General features: G+C 49.1%; 5 protein-coding genes across 5 annotated transcripts; 2 read left to right on the forward strand and 3 right to left on the reverse strand.

The window, feature by feature from the left end:
- Window positions 1-7407: 7407 nt before the first annotated feature.
- On the reverse strand, window positions 7408-7666 carry ASPBRDRAFT_123081 (uncharacterized protein; the record flags this gene model as incomplete). The annotated part of the gene is made up of 2 exons (XM_067617571.1): window positions 7408-7480; window positions 7554-7666. The coding sequence occupies 2 exons, from the start codon at window positions 7664-7666 to the stop codon at window positions 7408-7410; spliced, it is 186 nt and encodes a 61-aa protein (XP_067480284.1).
- A 413-nt stretch (window positions 7667-8079) lies between these two features.
- On the forward strand, window positions 8080-9033 carry ASPBRDRAFT_176835 (MYB DNA-binding domain protein; the record flags this gene model as incomplete). Its single annotated transcript, XM_067619842.1, has 2 exons — window positions 8080-8558; window positions 8631-9033. The coding sequence occupies 2 exons, from the start codon at window positions 8080-8082 to the stop codon at window positions 9031-9033; spliced, it is 882 nt and encodes a 293-aa protein (XP_067480285.1).
- Window positions 9034-9348: 315 nt separating this feature from the next.
- On the reverse strand, window positions 9349-10381 carry ASPBRDRAFT_124628 (tRNA (carboxymethyluridine(34)-5-O)-methyltransferase; the record flags this gene model as incomplete). Its single annotated transcript, XM_067617710.1, has 3 exons — window positions 9349-9841; window positions 10047-10171; window positions 10256-10381. The coding sequence occupies 3 exons, from the start codon at window positions 10379-10381 to the stop codon at window positions 9349-9351; spliced, it is 744 nt and encodes a 247-aa protein (XP_067480286.1).
- Window positions 10382-10966: 585 nt separating this feature from the next.
- Window positions 10967-12508, forward strand: ASPBRDRAFT_176839 (TBCB family protein; the record flags this gene model as incomplete). The annotated part of the gene is made up of 3 exons (XM_067619843.1): window positions 10967-11605; window positions 11831-12050; window positions 12096-12508. The coding sequence occupies exons 1-3, from the start codon at window positions 11336-11338 to the stop codon at window positions 12506-12508; spliced, it is 903 nt and encodes a 300-aa protein (XP_067480287.1). The 5' UTR covers window positions 10967-11335.
- Window positions 12509-12699: 191 nt separating this feature from the next.
- Window positions 12700-15311, reverse strand: ASPBRDRAFT_563488 (Cupin domain protein). Its single transcript, XM_067627550.1, has 5 exons — window positions 15048-15311; window positions 14758-14918; window positions 13492-14697; window positions 13190-13438; window positions 12700-13106 (listed from the first exon to the last, which is right to left on the reverse strand). Exons 1-5 carry the CDS (start codon window positions 15110-15112, stop codon window positions 12892-12894), a joined length of 1896 nt encoding a protein of 631 aa, XP_067480288.1. The 5' UTR covers window positions 15113-15311; the 3' UTR covers window positions 12700-12891.
- Window positions 15312-15426: the final 115 nt, after the last annotated feature.

A 15426-nucleotide genomic window follows, 5' to 3' on the forward strand; every position in this document is an offset into this window, starting at 1 on the left:
TAGTCTAGCCTTTATCAAGCCTTTGGGAATAGTTAACCAATGTAAGCACAAATAGTTACTATCACAGCATATGGACAGAGGAAAAAAACAATCAATCTACTAAGTAATAATCATACGGCATAATGTAGATAGCTGCGTAAGGGCAATCTCTCTCCAAATTTCCCAGCTTCGTGCCCACAAAGTACCTGCTTGGTGGCAGCCAATTCTAGGCCCCAGTTGACTCGAAGATCCACTCAGGTTGGGCAGCGCCGAGCGAGTATCAAGCGTTCTGCTCCAGGCTCCATAGCCACGGGACCACCTTTCAGCTTTGCCACGAAGCGGTGATCCAATGCCCGTTTCGATTTGTCTTCCAGCCCAATGCAAGCCTGCCGAGGTCTGATTTGTAGACCGAAAACCCATACATGTTCTGTTTCCTTTCCCGGCAGCATGCTTGCCTACGAAATTCCTGGTAATATATCGCGAGTAAGTGTTGGGCCACGCCAAAGTCCTAATTACTAGTATCGATTACCATCCTGGCCCTGCTTACCCCACAGGCACAGACCATGCGATTGAAACCTTGAGAGAGTATCTTCAAGCTTCGAGGGGATAAGGCTGCCTGGACATGGATAGCGTTCGAGTACTAGTCGAAGTATATCGGTCACTCGGGCTAGCTGAGTTAGAAAGTATCATACCACCAAGGATGGATAGACTGGGATGATCGTAACAATTCCCCCAAAATGAAACAAGCACCACGACAGTCCAATGATAAATTCCAGTTGCAGCCATAGCCGAGGCTTGGCATCTAGATCATGACACTATTCTAGAGTCTACCTGGTGGATGCGCCGAGGAGATGTGAAGGAAATAAAGCGCGGAAAGGGAAAGGGGACATATGGTCCCGAAGCGGTAGAACCGAACCCTCAAGTCATGACACACGGACATGAGGATGCGACCATGGGTGTGTGGGGGGAGGGGAGAGGGGGTGAGGGCCTCTTCTTGAGGTCGTCGGACATTTTCCTGCGACGATCACTGCGAGCCAGGAATAGATAGAGCAATGGAATCCTTGCCCGACTCCACTGGCGTTGGTCCAATGGCGGCTGTCAACCACCCTCGAAACCGTTTGGACTTTCTGGTCAACGTCGCTAACAGAGGTACTTGCTGCACTTTAGACTGAAAAAAGATCCGTCTCCTTCCCAAGAAAGACATGTAGCCCGCCGACGGCTCAAGGTGCCCAGCGGGTCGTAGTGTGACCGCCTTATCCAGATGTCCACTTCAGTGAGGTCTTGTTCAGAAAGCTAAGAAATGGTTGAGACTTGAGTAACTAGTAGACTCAGTTGCGGTAAACACGGAGGATGGGGTGAGCTCCATGAATCCTCATTAAATGCTGAAAGACAGCTGAATCCCCTCCCAATACCAGCGGCCGGGAATCTACTTGTTGTACAACAAGCTTCAAAAGTCTATAGCTGGTTTGACCGAAGTGTAAGAGGCGCAGTGTCTGAGAAGGAAAAAAAGAAAAGAAACAATAACAACAACAACAACAATAATAATAATACAAACTTCCTTCATGTGCGTGTAACTCCGAGCTTGCCTTGAACACGAGGGGAGGGGCGATAGACCGCAAAATTCGAGGTCATCTTCTTCAACCAACCGGATGTGGAGGCTGATCTTGCCATCTGGCCACCGTTACGCTGTGGAAGTCTGAGTACTAGCACAAGTACTAGTAGCAGAGACTATAGTACTTTCTGCTTGGCCCCTAAGTAATCAACTAGTTAACTATCATAAGGGGCGATGACTATGATGATCGTCTGTTAAAGACTTAGTCTGGCCACAATCGGGATTTGAATCATGTTGGTTCGGGCCCTAGACTCGACTCAGCAAGCAGCAGCTCGACGCGTTTCGACCAGAGGACAAGATGGTGGTAGATGCACAAGAAGTTCTAGACCAACGGCAGAGCGTAACCCACTGTTGTTTACGCTAGACTTAGTGTTTCGCCTTGTATGGACAGTGGCATTATTATAATCGTCATGGGACAATATTGTTCGAGTACAGATCCAACATAATGATGAGAAGATGGGTGAAAGCAGAATGCCCTGTCTGTCAGGAGTCAAAAAAAAGGCCTCATAGAAGAGGTCGCCATGATGGTGATGATGATAATGATGATGATGACGATAATGGTTCATCGAAACGGGTCAAAGCTGGATGTGTTGCAGTAACATGGCTCGCGTCACGAAGGGGCCCATGTTTGCGTGGTTCAGACCCATGAATTCTCCGAATGGATCTATCCGGCGGTGACTTACCGCCTCTGATTCCATGGTAGGTGGACTGCATCTTCTGCGTCACCCTGGATGGCTTGTGTATTCATGGATCGCTCGTTCGCCAAAACGATAATTGGTAAATTCGCAGCTCGCTTTCCATGGTTTGTCGGTAGAGTCGCACCAACTTATCCTGAAAATCCGGAAATCGGAAGGACAGCCATTGCAAGGGAAATTGCCCAAGGCAAGGCCAATCAAAAGCTCCATGGCTGGGATGGAAGCATTGAGAGCAAGTTACTATGGTAGAATGATACAAGAATACTGTTTTCTAGGGGTAGGGTACGCAGCTACCTACGATGCGAATTGCGTTGCCACATAGAGTTGTACGTAATCTCACTGGAGATACCAGACAGCGGCTTGACTACTTAACTACTTACTACCGGTGAGCGTATCTACCACCAATTAGTGTATTATCACTATACTGCAAGTAGTAGTCGTGAACACTAAATACTGAACAGAGTCAGTTTGAAGTGGGTTGAAGATCATTGGAGCAAAGAGCGAAGGAGAGAGGAGGAGGGGAGTAGTTAGTGGTTTTGCAACCACTAACTTACTTGAGAGTGACCAACTGACTACTTCTAACAGTATAGTTTTAGTCCATAATTGGCTAACTACAGTTAGGCTCTTAAACCTCGTAGCGAGAGCTCCTTCACCCCTCTTCCAGACATCCCAATAGGGCCCATCTGTGCGAGACTGCCACACTGCGAGCAGAGACAGCTTCGAAATCAAGCCTCGCGCCCTGCGACCGCCAGTGCGTTTGCCATGTCACCGAGGAATGGAACGGACTAAGCTGGCGTTGTCGGGGCCCACTTAGGCTGTCAACACGGGGCCCAAGCTGGTGCTGATTGGGCATGGATGGGTTCTGGTGCCTCCGCCACTCTCGTCGGAAGAATGCTTTTAAGGCAAGCCACCGTTTGACCCGTCTCCACTGGTCCCTAGGTAATCTTGCAGGCTTGCAGCTGCGCGGGAAACCCCTTGTTCCCGCCGGCCCCGTCGTTCGATGTCCAGCTCCAGCCGTGATCCAGGTTCTCCGCAGCCCGCTCTTTGCACCCAAGCATACCCATTGTCACCCTCGGTTTTTGCCATTGGGAGGTGGAATACTTCACTTACTCAGTAGCATGTAGGTAGTAGTAAGCTCTTACTCGAGACTCTGAAGTGACGGAGAAGGGGGGCCAAAAACAAAGAGGAAGACATAAGCCCAGCAACAAAATGACGAACGGCACATTGTCCCCCGAAATCACAAAGTGATGGAGACAAGTGAAGGAGTCGACGATGCCAATGGAACAGTGACCCATCAATCTTTGCCATATGGATACATAGTGCCAGAGACAAGCACACAGAAAGCAGAGACCGACGCGTCTTTGGCGGCAATCAGTTCGGTTTAGCGAGTCTGGAAGCAGGCCGTTCCAGCATTTGTGCGGTTCCAGCCCAAACGATCAACAGTTCCTAATTTAACGGGAGCCATCGAGACCCGGAGATCGCGAAATCTCAACCGTCAACCGCGAGGGTTTGGTGACCCCATAGTATCTGGCACAGCCGCACGAGAAGAGAACTGCAAAAGCCACAGCAAACTTCGCAACCAGGCAAAAAACTGTCGCCTAAAGAAAAGAGACTCAGTAGCATGCAGTGACTGTTTAGAGACTGGGTATGGTACCACCTCCTTATGGCACCATGGGCCCCCCCTCCTTAACAGGTAAGAGAACTCCAGTGGTGGTATCAATATCATAGCAATCTATATCAGGTTTCATACTATTGTCTCCATTTTAGAAGAAAGAAAAGGTCCAAAAACAAATTTGCTTACATTAGGGTTCTGGTGTTCCATCCATCCAAGACTCGGATGAACCAAATGCAAAAAAACCTGAATGGCTCGTCTTGTTTATACGCGCTGATTGGGCGCTGGAATTATTGCGTTCTTGCTACTATCTATCTAGTATACTTGTGACGGAGCCATTAGTATGTTGACTGAAGAGTTCGGAGAATAAGTGCGCCAAACTCGACAGGGATTAAGGGTCACAAGCCTTGGCGCTACACTTGCTTTTCGAAGAAAATGGGAAACAAAACAAGAGGAGAAAAAAAGAAGGGAAAAAAAAAGGGCCAAAGGCAAAGACAAGAAAAAGAATAAAAACAAGATGAAAAAGCAAAGTCCGCTCTCCGTTTTCTGCTAGCCTGACAGAATAGGTAAATGGACACCAGGAGACAAGGAAGCACATAACTACTAACTACAAAGTAGGAACAGAGAAGCGAAGCTTCATAATACCAGTTAGGACATTAAGGGAACAGAAAAGCCCACTTACGAGAGATGGAACCCGTGTTGATCCACCAGTGCAGGCTCGGCAGAGAACCATTTGCCGCCTTGTCACCTGATTGACAGCACCACGAGTGGATGTATCACTTTTCTTTCCCCCCTCCCCTGCTGGAGCTGCCAGATCCCAAAGGGACGGAACTACAAAGTACTCGGTCATTGTCTGAGTTTGCCCACTCTCTTGTACTGATTTAGGACAAGGCTATGAGGCAGAAGTGAATTAATTAAAGTGGTCACAAATCACAACAAGGACGCTCAGACTCAGTTACCCGAAGAACGGGAAAGATATTCATCATGGATGGGACTATGCTGACGTTTGGACCGATAAGGCCAGTCCGTTAAGGCATGAAGTGCAGAAAGGTGGACGAGGCGAACTGGTACTAAAAGACCCCGGATCCTAGTTAGCGCCTGGCTAGCGATATTACCTAGGACGATACCTGCCGTTCAAGGCTTGGGGTTCGTTCGCCGTTGACAGATCCATCCAGACGGTCTGAGACTAATTGGCTGGAGCAACCCATGGCCGTTGGGCCTCGGAAATTTAATTAGATTGGGCGGCGCCCAATCAAAAACACGTTGAAGAAAACCGGAAATTCTGAAACGGGAATAAATAAGAAAAGAAAAAAAAAAGCAAAAAAAGAAAAATGAAAATCAATAACAGAAATTAGAATCAAGCTGGAAGAAATAAGTAACTAATTACTGAAAAGACGGGAAGAGAGTAATTGAGCTTCATATTCCGAATTTCTTTCCATCTAGTACTAGTACCTTATTTTCCAAAGAGTAATTATTGGCAGCAAATGGGCCGATTCCTTCCCGTCCCTTCGCAAGCTGATGTGAAAAGTACTACTACTTACATTCCCCTCTCCGTTTTCGCCGTTTCGGCCGACGGGTGGTGGTTAAAAGCCTCCTCTGGGGACTTGACGCCGTCGTCGTTACGCATGCTCCCCATTATCGGCCGTTTTCGCTCTCTGGTTGGAGCTGCTAAGTCCATTCCACATCCCGGCTTAGGGCGGTGGTCTTCTCCACAGGGAGGAACCATGCTCCTCAACCGTCTAATGAGATGATTTCCTCCTGATTTCTGTTCAAGACAAGTACCCTAACTAACCTTCGGGTCCTATACCGGGGTTCCCGGTTGTTCAAGGCCAAGTGAAAGCAACTCCCCACCAGCTATCCACTACTACCCACCTGTGGCTTAGACACTCGCTGCTCACTGCCTTTTCCTTCTCTAGCAATAACAATGCTGCCCCTCCTGAGGGGAGGGAGAGAGGGTTACCGAACAGTGTACTATGCATGTATGCAACTTTCTCTTTTCCTTGACAACAACATCAAAACACCCGAAAGACACCCCTAATGGACCAATTAAGTGCTAGTTAGGATCTGTAGGGAAATTCCCAGATAATGCGGTCTAAATTAAGATGCAGCACAAGGCATATTCGATGGATTTGCCTCCATGTATATGCCAGAGAATATCTCTGCTCACGACACGAAACACAATCTGTGTATAGATGCCTACGCATATACTTCAAAGTGATCGCCTATCTATAATTGGGAGAACGAAATAATAACGCAACTGAATAGCGCACTGCCGTGGTTTAGTGCCGACTGTGTGTCTCCAATTTGTTTACCATGTTATAATAATGATCGTTTTCTTTATGGCCATGACGACGATGATGCTGATGATTATCATGGCCATCCTGAAAGGGATTCGCGTCCCAGGTTGAGCTTCTCTTGGGTAAGTTCGGAGCAGACAGTCCAAAAGTCTTGGTAGGAGGTGGGCAGGTACCTTAGGTAAGGCTAGGACGGAGTTGATTGCATCCATCCTGTTTCGCCAGCCAACTCACCAACCAACCAACCGAGTCATTAACATGACCGAGGCTGGGCTCGAACGTTCTTCCGGAGAGGTTTGACCGCCAGTGAGGCCCTTCCCGTCAAGTATAGTACCCGGGAGTGGAACCGTTTTGATAATCATCGCCGCGTTGATAATAATATTTATTATTATTTTGGTTATGCCCAGTGCCGTTTTGATCCTTGCTCTAAAGGGGGGGGGGAAGTGGATGTTGTTGAGGAATGGTGAATCTCATCATTTTCATTATCATGATGATCGGAGTGGATTTTATATTATATCTAGAATTTTATTTTCTTGATCTTCCTGGTTCTTCTTCCCATCTCTCCTGCTGTGCTTTTCTTCCACTACTCCTGCTCAAGCCAATGTGCCAGATAGATAGATTACCTTAGATCCCATTAATGGGAGTACCATAGTATCTGATACTCTCCCTTCGAGACTTAACGGCTGGGCGTGGACCTTAACCCTCTCTGACTGACCTGCTATTGGACTAAAGACAGTGAGTGAGTGGGATGAAGAGGGGGGAATAACGGCTTTCCCTCGAGGGGCAAATGAATTCGGAATAGAGCAAGAAAACACCATCGAATAATAATAATTTCTTAAAAAAGAAGGAAACACAAACAGAAATAAGGTGAAATAAAATAAAATAAAAATCAATAAAAAAAATAATGATGGCTAACTAATGATCTCAAGTATTAATGTTTATTTATTAAACGGTTTCTCGAACCCACTGGCCCTGGCCTCGCCTCTTCGTTAGCTTCCTTTTCCCTCCCCATAGCAGCATTATTACTGCTGAGCTTCTTATTTGCTGCGCCAACCAGCTGTCAACGGTCCCCGATGATCTCTCTTCTTATGCATCCCCAGACGTTTCATCTGTCTCGTCTGGCCCTTTCTCCCTTTCCCTGACTTTCTTTTCCCTCCCCGTCTTCAGCTTCTTCACATCTTCTTCCATTTACCCTCGTTGAATATCGCGCTCTGTTTACCTCTTGCTTATACTTAACTGGTGCCCACTACTAGTACTTCTAGTATATTCTTCAGCCCCCAGAAGTATTCTCGACTGTTCAGACACTCAAGTACTACGTATATTTTTGATTCCTACTATATTTCGCCCGACTCCAGCTTGACGCCATCGGCTCGACATCTATCGGACATATCAACTTTCTCTCCGACCTGAAGACTCCGTCATTATATGTGCCATTCGCCAGACGAATACACTTGTCTGCATTATCGCTTTCCATCCATTCTCCTCCCTCGCACACCCCCCAAGTGGCCCGGAGTTTAATTGGCGGTTTCTCTTATTCTATCTGCCCTATCGACACTGCCGCAGTGGCACCGATACACTCGCCACTGACTAGTGGATTTTCCGGAAAACAACAGAAGATCCAACAAGGGTACTAACTCATCTCACTGGTTGGGACGTCTTTGGTAACCCGGGCTATATCTCTCTTCTATTTCCAGTGGATATATTCTTGATCTCTTTCCATCTTCTCTTGGTCTTGACACCTTCCCCGCCCTCCTCAATTCGTTTCATCTCTGCATTTAGTCAGACGGGGCTTCTGAGCTATCATTTTTCTATACATCTTGGCATATGGTGCTTTCTGCTACACATATCTACACTTGAGAAAGGAATTTTCCGCTGCGAACCGCGCATATGATCGCGTTACAAAATCAAGTCATCTTGCCTCCTCCCGCCAAAGTGGATATCTCACTGCTGCTGAAGCCTCAGGATGAAGAGGAAGCCGCCTCGGTGACTACAGCGCCTAGCTACCCACCCAGCGCAATCCCGCAACCCTCGGTGGCACCTGTGTTGCCAGTGGCCGCTCCAGCGTCATTGTCCTCAGTTCCCCCAGTGCCCCAGCTTACGTCCAAAATCCCGGCTACGGTGCCTGCCAAGCGCCTCCAACCTGCCCATACAGCAGAGTCGCCGGCTAAGAAGCAATCAAAGTGGTCCCCGGAGGAGGATGCCCTGATAATTGAGCTACGAGGGAGTGGCATGAAGTGGGAGGATATTAGCAAACGCCTTCCTGGCCGAAGTGCCATCAGTTGCCGTCTACATTATCAGAATTACTTGGAACGCAGAAGTGAGTGGGATGAGGATAAGAAAAACAAACTTGCGAGGTTATACGAAAGGTATGTTCTATGCGACAAGCGAGGCGGGACCTCAAGATATACTTCAAAGACGGCTGTTGATTGTTATTGTAGATTCAAAGCAGAGATGTGGTCAAAAGTGGCAGAAGAGATGGCCATTCCGTGGAGGGCTGCAGAAGCCATGCACTGGCAACTTGGAGAACAAGAGATGGCTCGTCGAGCGGGAGTAGTTCCATTTTCATTATCCAGCACCGCCATAGATCCGCCAGCACCTCGAACTCGCAGAGCCAGCACGTCTCTATCTCGACCAAGAAAAGGATCAACATCCCGTCCCATTCCTCCTCCACCGCAACTTCCTTCGGTAGAAGAACTTACCGCTGGAGTGCCTGCATTTGCACCGCACCCAACTTTCCCGGCCCCTCGCGAACATTATAGGCTGGGGCGACCCTTGGACCTGGGTGGTCACAGTGGTCATTTGGGACCCAACCTCGGTCTCCCCCCTCGAACCCTCCCGTAGAGGGTATGAAGAAAACGATGTCTATGCCTGTGTGTTTTGCGTTATTACGAATTGCATAGCGCTGGTTGGAGGTATATCTTCGTCACTCGTGGGAGGGCTTATCATATGTATAGCCCTTCCGGGTGCGTGTGTGCGCTTTTTTTCATTATCCTCATCTGGCTTTGATCTTGCTACACATGAAAAGGGCACCTTCGAAAGGAGGCCTCAATTTGACGAGTCCAATGCTCGTATCGTCATTCCTGTCGTGAGTGCTGTGCAGATGTGGAAGACTAGCTTCGAGGCTGGATCTCGATGATCCCACTGCATTCATGTATCTCATGCTGATCCTGGGTTGGTCCGCGTTGCGATCGCCCACCAATTGTCTTTCTCATATCCCGATTCCAGGACACGACCTCCCGCCTTGTTGATATCCTGTTCGAGTTCCGACGCCTCGTAAAGGTGGTAATACCGATGGAACACCTTTGGCTGGTCGGATGGAGCGTCCGCGGAAGGGGCACCCTTCATGACCCAGGGAACCATTATATCTTGCGGATCACCTTTGTCCCAGCCTCGACGGCTGTTCTTCTGTTCTAGGGCCCAAGCATAGATCAGGGCTCTCCCACCCGGAGAATCTTCAGTAGCAGGTTTCAGCGTGCGCAGGATTTCGCGAATAGCTTGGACCCTTCGATCAGGAGTGGACAGGTGGTGAATGACGGCAATCGAAATGGCAAAGTCGAAGAAGGAATCAGGATGTGGGAGGTGCAGGATATCGGCTATGATGGTTGAGTGTGGCTGATGCTTTTGCGCAATTTGGGCCAAATTTGCGGATCTGACATGGAATGATCAGCTTTTTGAATACAACGGGAGGTCAATGCCTGCGTGCAACGGGGTTATTGGACAGGAATGAACATGAAAATACCCATATACGAAACACGGTAGATAGAAAGAAACACAAATCTGAAATTGAATTCCAATATCCACGAAGAGACGAGAGAAATAATCTGTGCCCGGGAGTGCGGCGAGAAGAAACATACCTATCTGAAGCAACAATAAAGACCTCGCGGTTCACAGCCAAATACTTGCCATTGCCACATCCCACATCCAAACCAACGGATCCAGGCTCCAACCCTTTGAGAAACTGTTCCACAATGGGCCAAGGCTGTTTGAATGGTTAATAAGAGGATCCCGAGGTCGCAATTGAATTATCGAGGGGCTGAGCTCGGCAGAGGAAGAAAAGTAATACCTTGTAACGAGTGGAGGAGAAATGACTGGCAATTTGTTGGTACACTTCGTGAACATTCTTCTCTTCATACGCTTCCTGGTCATCCGAGGGAATGTCTGCCAGAGCTGGAACATTCGGGGCAGCCATCTTTGTTTATAACTTGGTGCTTTTCCCCCTTCTTGGTTTCGACACTGATGCTGCAGAAACCCCTCCCACGACAGAAATCTAACTGTTGTTTCTACGAGAGTTTAGGGTCGTTCTCTAGATTAATGTGTCCCACCGTAGCCTAAAAAGCGACTCTGGTGTCTGGACAGCAGCGCGAGGTAGAGGTAGATCGAATGATCGCAGCTGAACAGGGGCTAAAGGTTGCTGGCAGCGTGCAAAGAAACGAAACAAATTTGGATGTTCGGAGGAGGGGCGGAATTTTCTCCTACAGATCGATCAGACGTCATCTCGCACTGTGTACGCTGTATGGTATCAGTAATGTCTGTGAGCTTACTGTATGTAATATTAACCCTCAGGTATTCCAATACCGTACACCACGTGCTCATTGGCGGTTTGGCATCAAAGGAAGCAAACATCCCCACGATTTATCAGGAACATTATTGAGACTAAATATTCCCCTGCTTGTCAATCCTTCTCGGCTTTGATAGCACCAGCCATTGCACTGAGCTTAGTTCTGACTTCCTTTATCTCTGAGAGGCGCCTTGATCTGGTCAGTATCACAATCCCCCCTTTTTCAGACCTTGTAAGCTATTCAGAATGCGCCAATGGCCCCTCCGAGTCTGTACATTATTCTCCTATAGTGGAAGCCCCTCGCGGGGCACCCTAAATTATATGAATGATGTGTAGCCCGACCCTGATTATTACCTCCAATCTCACTGAGGGTTGGAGTTTAATCATGTCATCTTCCTTCATCTTTCGACCATCCCTTTCTGGCACTTCTCTATCTAATTCGTGAACATAGAAAGAATTAAGCCCTCGGGCTGCAAATACGGACAGAGACAACGCAGTAGGTCGTTGAGCTCCAGAAGCAGTCCAAATTTCACAAACTCTTTTCTATTGCAACCACTCAAAACTGCTCTAGACGGTTTCAAAACCATGGCTTTCCAACCTACTCCGGCGGACATCTCTGTCGCCATTACCACGCCCATGACAAGCTCCAGTGCCGAGCCACGCTTGTTGACAGAGCGTCGTATTACTCCTACGTGGAGCGTCTCGCAGCTTAAAGGCAAGCTGGAGACTATGACTGGCGTACCGCCGGGTAGCCAGCGGCTGCTTCTCAAGTCCCCCGGCCATCCCGACCAATGGATTGAAGGCGACGACACGATCATCGGGAACTGGGGTTTGATGAAAGGTTCTGAGATTGAGGTAGGTCCTGCTCTTCTCATTCATCTCAATTTCCGGCAGCCTGGACATTCCCTCAGCGTCTGAAATGACATTCTCCGGTCAATAATCAGTCTTCATGATGACCTGCTCAACGGATCCATGTCTTGCTTCATTGAAGACCCTGGTTTCCTCCCGTCAAATCCCGAAACACATATCAACCAGGATTGCCAGTTCATACCAGGAGCACATACTCATGTCTCAACCTAGGTTCATGACACCCGTCCTCAGTCAGCCCGGCCAAACTTCACCGACCTATCATCCGTCGAGAAATACGTCCTTCCTACATCCACCTACGAATCACTCTCGAACTCCGTTCTAGCATGGAAGAAGAACCAAAAACTTGGCCGGTTCGACCCAAGTGCTCTAACCCCGGAAGAGTCCATCCGCCAGCAATCAGAGAAAGATGCCGCTGAGATCCAACAAAGAGGTGAGTAACAAGGCGTCCATGAGTTTGCTACCCCTGGTCGGGGAGTTGGATTCGCGAACTTCCGACCCGAAAACAGCCAGACTTGTGCCTTGAAGCCAAAAATTTCTAATGATCGTATGTATGTAGGTATTGCTGTTGATAAACGTGCCATTGTCTTGCCCTCGTCCCCGCCTCATATCCGACGAGGAACGATTCGGTTTGTTGGTCCAGTGCCTACGATTCCTTTCCCGGGCGTGGATCCCAAGAAGGTACAGTTAGATTCCGAGGCTCTCCCTATCTGGATAGGCATTGAGCTTGATGAGCCGCTAGGGAAGAACGATGGCAGCGTAGGCGGCCAGAGGTTCTTCACCTGCCCGAATAAGACTGGTGTTTTCGTGAAGCCTGAGAAGGTCGAGGTAGGAGATTTCCCGCCGTTGGAGTTGGATGACTTGGACGATGAGATAATGGAGGAGATTTGATACGGGGTTTACCCCCCATAGCGTCAAGTATGAACACACAGAACAACATAAAAGAAAGCAAAGCCTGCTACAATGTACTCCTAATCTCCCTCGAAGTTACTTCGATAAATCTACAGCTCATGTTCCCTTGTTCATTGATAACCCACTGTCTGCAAAAGAGGGGGGAGGAAGGAAAAAAGGAAAAAAAAAAAAAAACACAGGAGAAGAAAAGAATGGGAGACAAAGCCATGAGGACGTAAGCACACTTCCATCCCAATAATTTCACGTAACTAGCGCTAATCCAGAGGTCAAAACCCGGTGGTGGGCAGGATATAGGTGGTGAGTGTTTCAAGATATTAAAAGACGTATAGAGCGAACCCGGACACAACATTTCATAATTGAAATCATGTTGCTTTACGTCCGCCTGCTTTCTGTTTGCCCTTCGGTCGACCTTTTATGCCAGTCGGACGGCCAGTCGGGGTGCTGGAATCCCCGTCCATGGCACCAGGTTTCGTCGCCGACCCGGGAGCAGAATCGTCGTCGTTCACCGGGACGCAGCCTTGCGTGAAGAACAGACGGGCATCCTTGTTCTGCGTATTGGCAAAACTGTAATAGTTTCCTGCAAACTCAGTCAGAATTTCCATCGGTACGGGACCAAGTCTCCGATCTCGTCAAGAATAGCTGTATACAGAGCTCACTCACCTCTCGGTACCTGGAAGACACACCCTTTGCCGGCACTGAATCGAACACCGGAGATGTCTACTTGCACCCGACCCTGGCAGATGTAGAAAACCATGTGCATCTTCTTCGAATTCTTGGGCTTCTTTACCCCTCCAGGCGGCAATTCCACAATCCCAGATCCCAAGAAAGGCGAACTGAGAAGTTTAGCGAACCGCCACGAGGAGTCCTTGACGCTCCTTGTCTCCATCCCAGCAGGGGCGTACGCAAGGTCTACGAGCGGATATATTAGCACACGGCAATCATAATCAAATGACAGTACATACCAACGATGTCCTCTTCTTCACCAACTGCCTGCGCCTCCTCGTCCCACTTCCTGATATAGCCATGCAGAATTCCACTTTCCTTCTCCCAAGGATCAACATATCCGTCTTCTTCATCCGAAGATTCGTCGTTTTTACCCTTCCTCGATTTGGATTTCTTGTTAGAACGGCGCTTATTCGACTTCGGTTTCTCCGGTTCGAGTTCTTCCGTGCGAATAATCTCCTTGATAGTCGATAGCGGATACCGCTGGCCCTCCACAGCTTCACCATCGCCATAGACGCATCGTTCGTTTCGCCAGTATGCAAGAGGTCTGACAGAAACACGCCCGGATCGTGTATGGGTGGCAGCGCCTTCGGAAGGTACTTCGCGCTTCAGAATATAGAGACTCCGACCCTTCAATGGCCCTGTGCGGTTGACATAGTTCTCCACCATCTTGTCCAGCTCTGCATTACCGGAAGGACTTGGGTATTTATCAGCTTTGTCCGATACCCTAGGCTTTTTCGACGGCCGCTCTTTCTCCGCTTCATCACTAGACTTGCGTTGCGTTCGTGGCGGCCTTCCAGGACGTTTGCGCTTTTGTGCCGGTTGTTCTTCCTCAATCTCATTCTCCTGCGCGGCCGTGGATGCACCGGCCCTTGCACCTTTCACACCTCTGACAACCCTTGGAACGGGTTTGGCCTGTCCCCTCTTGCTGCGGGATTCGGACACGGTTACTGGCGAGTCCAGGTCGGCGCCGGTGTCATCTTGTTCATCTGCATGGTCATCCGTCAAGACATCATCGCCTGCATTGAAGCTGTCAACAAAGTCGTCGTGTGTCTGTGCAAACGAATGTCCGTTCTCGTCTGTGTTTAGCTGATTCTCAGCATCGCTATCGGAAAAGCCAGAATCCATGGGCTCCTCTGTTGGCTCATCATTAAGTTTGTTGTTCCGTGCACCATTGACGTGGTTCAAGATCGGTGGCGCATTTATGGAACGGCTAGTAAGCGGAGATACATCTCGTCGTGATTCCCCCCTGGCACTCCCCAGACCTTTCCCATCTGAGGGACTGGAAGACGGTTGTTCGCGTTGCGGACTTTGGGAAGATCGCAAGCCGGGAGTCCTCCGAGGTGAGCCAGTCAGCCCGGTCTTCATGGGCGAGCGCGCAACAGGAGGCGGAAAGTAAGAGCTCCGTCTGCTCTTCAAGAAATCAGTGGGGTTCGGACCATTCCCTGCCAGATGTATATCAGCGTTAGTATTCATCCAAGATGATGACGAGCTGTGAATCGCACCTTCGTCTATAGACATGCCATCCGAGCCGGTAGATTCCTCAGCTCCGTCACTGAAGCCATTCTCTTTTACGGGCGACGTCTCGGGCGAAGAGAATATTCCATCAACTTCTTCCATTCCATGTTCATCACGCTTGCCTTCCTTCAACATTAACCCCGTGCGCCTGTGACATTCACCTGCATCAGTTTATTGAATATCTATCTAAAGAACGGAAGCGACTTGAAGGGGAGCAGGGGATAGAACAAATACTGAACAGGGGCGTTCAATGAGACATGGCACCGATGATACCAACCTTCCAGCTTTGCCAACATTGGCATAATCGTACTCGCGAGCCTTCGCAGGGCCCCGGGGAGCCATTGTTCCGGGGATTCGGGAAGCTGTATGCGGCAATTTCGAGGGAGGCAACGAGAGGGGTCCAGCGGTGGTGAGACGCGTGCGGACCGGGCAAAATTCGCGGGAAACCTGCCCTGCAAGACGTGAGTAGGCGACTGTAGGAGATCACAGCAGTTGCAATTTAACGGAGAGGGGAAAGAAAAACCCAGGTCTTAGGGATGGGCAATGAATGCTGCGGAGGGGAGTTGGAATCCGTGAGGGCGGCGAACAAACACGCGCGGAAGCGCCGCTAGTCCGGAACCGTTTGGGACGCGTCCATCTTTCACTTTCAACATTCA

The sequence above is a fragment of the Aspergillus brasiliensis genome (genome assembly GCF_001889945.1).
Source record: "Aspergillus brasiliensis CBS 101740 unplaced genomic scaffold ASPBRscaffold_5, whole genome shotgun sequence".
Classification (NCBI taxonomy): domain Eukaryota; kingdom Fungi; phylum Ascomycota; class Eurotiomycetes; order Eurotiales; family Aspergillaceae; genus Aspergillus; species Aspergillus brasiliensis.